At 44.3% G+C, this 3897-nt stretch overlaps 1 protein-coding gene across 1 annotated transcript; it reads left to right on the top strand.

The window, feature by feature from the left end:
• The first annotated feature begins 856 nt into the window (after positions 1-856).
• On the top strand, positions 857-3663 carry pex11b (peroxisomal biogenesis factor 11 beta). The gene is made up of 4 exons (XM_071910744.2): positions 857-1115; positions 2524-2639; positions 2723-2924; positions 3273-3663. The coding sequence occupies exons 1-4, from the start codon at positions 1060-1062 to the stop codon at positions 3661-3663; spliced, it is 765 nt and encodes a 254-aa protein (XP_071766845.1). The 5' UTR covers positions 857-1059.
• The last annotated feature ends 234 nt before the right edge of the window (positions 3664-3897 follow it).

The following is a 3897-nucleotide window of genomic DNA, read 5'->3' as shown; positions in this document are numbered from 1 at the left end:
TAAATCATTTGGACAGAATAAATTATGAGACACATAATACAACAATAATAATAACAATGATAAACTTTTCTTACGCAAATTACAAAGTGCTATAGGCTATAATTAAAAGAATAAAAGCACACACACATATATAGGACATACATAAGGCATACATAGGGTAAATTACAAGAAGCAGCAAATGGACAATATCTATCCTATTATGCTATAGGCCTTCAAGAACCAAAGCAAAAGACTGTTATCTTCCACTATGTCTTCTTCCACTAAAGGGGCCTGTAGCATATTGAAATTGTGTGAACCCAGCTGTTTATACATCAGCTTTAGTTAAAATTGGTCCAACTTATCAGCTTTAACATGCCAGCTTTGGAATGACGGTTCTTTTCAGTGTGTAACTGTATTGTAAATTAACTTGCACATTTTATTGGACTCTGGCTTTTACACTAGGGTTACGCAAACACAAGGAGCACTCGTTTGTGGGATCAGGTCATCCCCCTCGGTCACATGAAGTGAGGACACCGGCAAGGGCGGAGTGTACTGCCGCTAAATCGAGTCGGCAGCAGCAAAACAAACCAACCCTAAACATCACTGACGCTGAATGCAGTTAGTCTAGCATAGTTGATCTTGTTGAGAAGAAAAGCCAACAAACAAAACACACAGCAATTGATAAAGGGCTGGCCCTTTATCAATTGTTTACTGGCCGCTCACTGGCAAACTCCGTCCAGCAGCCACGCCACCGCCCGATTAAGAGCAATTAAACGAGTGCACCAATCCAGCGCCATAGGTGAGCGGAAGTGTGTCATAGCCGTGTGCAATAACGAACTAGCCCCAAAGTGTAACGGAGAAACCCGGATGGTAAACAGCAGATGATTGAACATTCTGGTTAGACTAGACGGTGTGGAAGCACTGGACGTCCGCTTCAGCACAGCAACAGGCTGGCTAGCTAACTAGCAGCTCAAAGTTTTCGATAGACTAGTAGCACATTCACAGGCTGGCTAGCTAACGTGCAGTTCAAATTGTCAGCTAATCTAGCAGCACAGGCCGAGAAACACCGTCCAGTCCGGTATGGACTCTTGGGTTCGGTTTAACGCCCAGAGCCAAGCCAAGGAGAGAGTTTTTAGGTAACGTTAAGGTTATTATCAGCACATAATAATCCCGGTTCAAATGTGACGGTAGCTACATATGTCTTCTTATGTATCTAAATTCCTTGCTAGCGGATAGATATTATTTGCTAGCTGAAATAAATTAGACAACTTGCTAACTAGTTTACAACTAAGAAACTGCTGTGTTTTTATTGATCATTCCATGTGAACTACCTGTTTACCTACAGAAAGTTTGAATTTGTCTGACTTGGATATTAAATTGTTATTTCGTTCTGGTGTGTGTGTGCGCGCGGATGGCAGGGTGTGTGTGTGTGTGTGCGCTCGCGAACCCGATAGCTGTCCTCTCGTATTCTCCTGTCTTTAGGAAATAATCATGTGTCAGTATCCTTGTTTATCGGCGAAATGCATACCAAACATGACTTGGGGTCGACACTTGTATTGCAGTGTTTCCTCTGTTATTTAATGCAGCTGTGATGCATGGGGGGGATAATTCTAGTTTTGCCCCATACAGTTATGTTTCAGGTTGAGATTGTAGTGCTAAAAATGAATGAATCATAATAAAATCATTACTTCTAAAACATTTGCACTACACGTACTTCAGTTTTAGATGATAGTAAGACTAAATTACAATGCCAATGTCACGTTTTCTGTGGCAGCAGTGGTGATTTCCACCACTGCTAAATTAATACAGAGGAAACACCGTATCGCCTGTACACCCATACCACCGAGCAGCACTTTATTTTTCCAATAAAATACCAACTTTTAAACTTATCACTGCTCACTCCACCACCCATGGTTTTGTTTGGTAGTTGAGGAAATTACAGGAAAACCAATTCTAAAGAGTGAACTTTTATTGAAGTAAGTGCTGCTTGGTGCAACCTTTTAAGGCAAGACTGCATTAAACTGTCAAATTTTAGCATGCAGTTTAATGACACGTTCTCTCAACGCAAAAAGAAAATGGCAGTCATGTATGGGTCCTGCAGGTTAGTCCATTTATTGGACATCAGTTAGACTTCTAACAAGTATATTTGTAAATTATCTTGTGTCCACTTTCAAAAGAAAGACCTCTATACATGTTACACCTATTAAGGCTAGCTGTCAGCAGTCAATTCTGCATGCAGTTTTGTTATATGGTCGTTTGGCTATTATTCACAGACATCGGTCAGTTTTAACTTGCTTTAAACTTTTGCTATTTATTTTTAAGCACCTGTTGAGTGTTTTCGGCCATGGACATTTCTGAAACCATGTAATGCTCCTAAATCTTTGGTCTTTTGTAAAAAGTGATGGTCTTGAAAACATTCAGAGAGGTATGGGAGAATTTAATAAAAATAAAAACGGACAGTCAGTTTCATTAAATGCCTGATCCCCAAGCTATTTTCCAGTCCAAATGCAAAAAGCAAAATCTCCTTCTGTTTCGTTCTAACAGGGCTGCTCAGTATGCCTGTACTCTGCTGGGCTACACTCTTCAGAAGGCCGGGGCAGGGGCGGAACTTTTAAAAACCGTCAGTCAGCTGGAAGCCCACATGAGCCTAACAAGAAAGAGTGAGTGACCGAGCCCCTTTTCACTCTTTTCTAAGCGACAAAGTGTGAGGATGTTCACTTACTGGTGTGTCTGTGTCGTCCAGTGTTGCGTCTGGGGAACTCGGCGGAGGCACTGGAGGCGGCCAAGCGGGCGGTCCACCTCTCCGACAGCGTGCTGCGGCTCTGCCTGACCGTCGCCCACCTCAACAGGGCCATGTACTTCGCCTGCGACAATGTCCTGTGGGCTGGAAAAACAGGCCTGCTTCCTCAGCTGGACCAGCACAAATGGAGCCAGAGATCTTTCAGGTGAGTGCAGAGCAATATCGGTTATCTTTTCATATCATTTCTCGTTTTTTTGTTCTTCCTGAATTTTTGAATGTTTCACTTTTGAAGAGGGATGCATTGATACCACTCTTTCAGTGCTTATTACAGAGTTTAGATCCACAACTTTGAATATCTCTTGATAATGAAAACACAGCTGCTAAAAATCCATTAGTGTGAATGCTCTCTGTTTGGGATCATTGTCCATGTAAAAACAGTGAACACCCAGGTTTTAGCTAAAGAATGTAACAGTGCCGCTTTGATCCCACATTATTAAAAAAAATAAATAAAGTTTCTACCACTCTTACCACCACTCTTTGTTGCCACCTGCAGGTACTACCTCTTTGCTCTGATCCTTAACCTGACCCGTGACGGCTACGAGCTCCGCCTCCTTATGGAACGTGAGGCCCGCAGCCAAGCTGCCAAATCCCCCCCCTCACCCGGCGATGACTTGTCCCCCTCTTCGCCTGCCACTCCCGGCGCCGTCGTCCTGCCTATCCTCACGGCCCGGCTCCGCAGAGAACTCCACCTGCTGGTGACGGTGCTGTACGGCAACCCGCCACTGCTGCTGGACCTGCTGAAGAACAGCTGCGATATCTTCATCCCACTGGACCGGCTGGGGATCTACCCTACGGGGCCGGGCTTCGTCGGGGCCTGCGGCCTGGCGTCCTCCATCCTCTCCATCCTCACCATCGTCCACCCGTGGCTCAAACTCAAGCCGTGACAGCGGACTAGACTTTGGGGTCTCCATCTGAGGAGCCTGGATGAGTGGAGGGAATCAACAGGATCAAATGGCATACCAGAGGTATCATATGGCTGACTTGTGAAGGTCCAGTTCTTTATTTGGAATGTCACAGCTTTGCAGCACCAGTGCAACGACTGAGGTTCATGTGATGAAGCTTTGACATATAGTGGAAGATCACCTGCTTGCAATTAATTCTACTTGAACAGAGGGCAA

The sequence above is a fragment of the Centroberyx gerrardi genome, chromosome 19 (assembly GCF_048128805.1).
Source record: "Centroberyx gerrardi isolate f3 chromosome 19, fCenGer3.hap1.cur.20231027, whole genome shotgun sequence".
NCBI classification, from domain to species: Eukaryota; Metazoa; Chordata; class Actinopteri; order Beryciformes; family Berycidae; genus Centroberyx; species Centroberyx gerrardi.
This window is presented reverse-complemented; position numbering and strand designations above follow the sequence as displayed.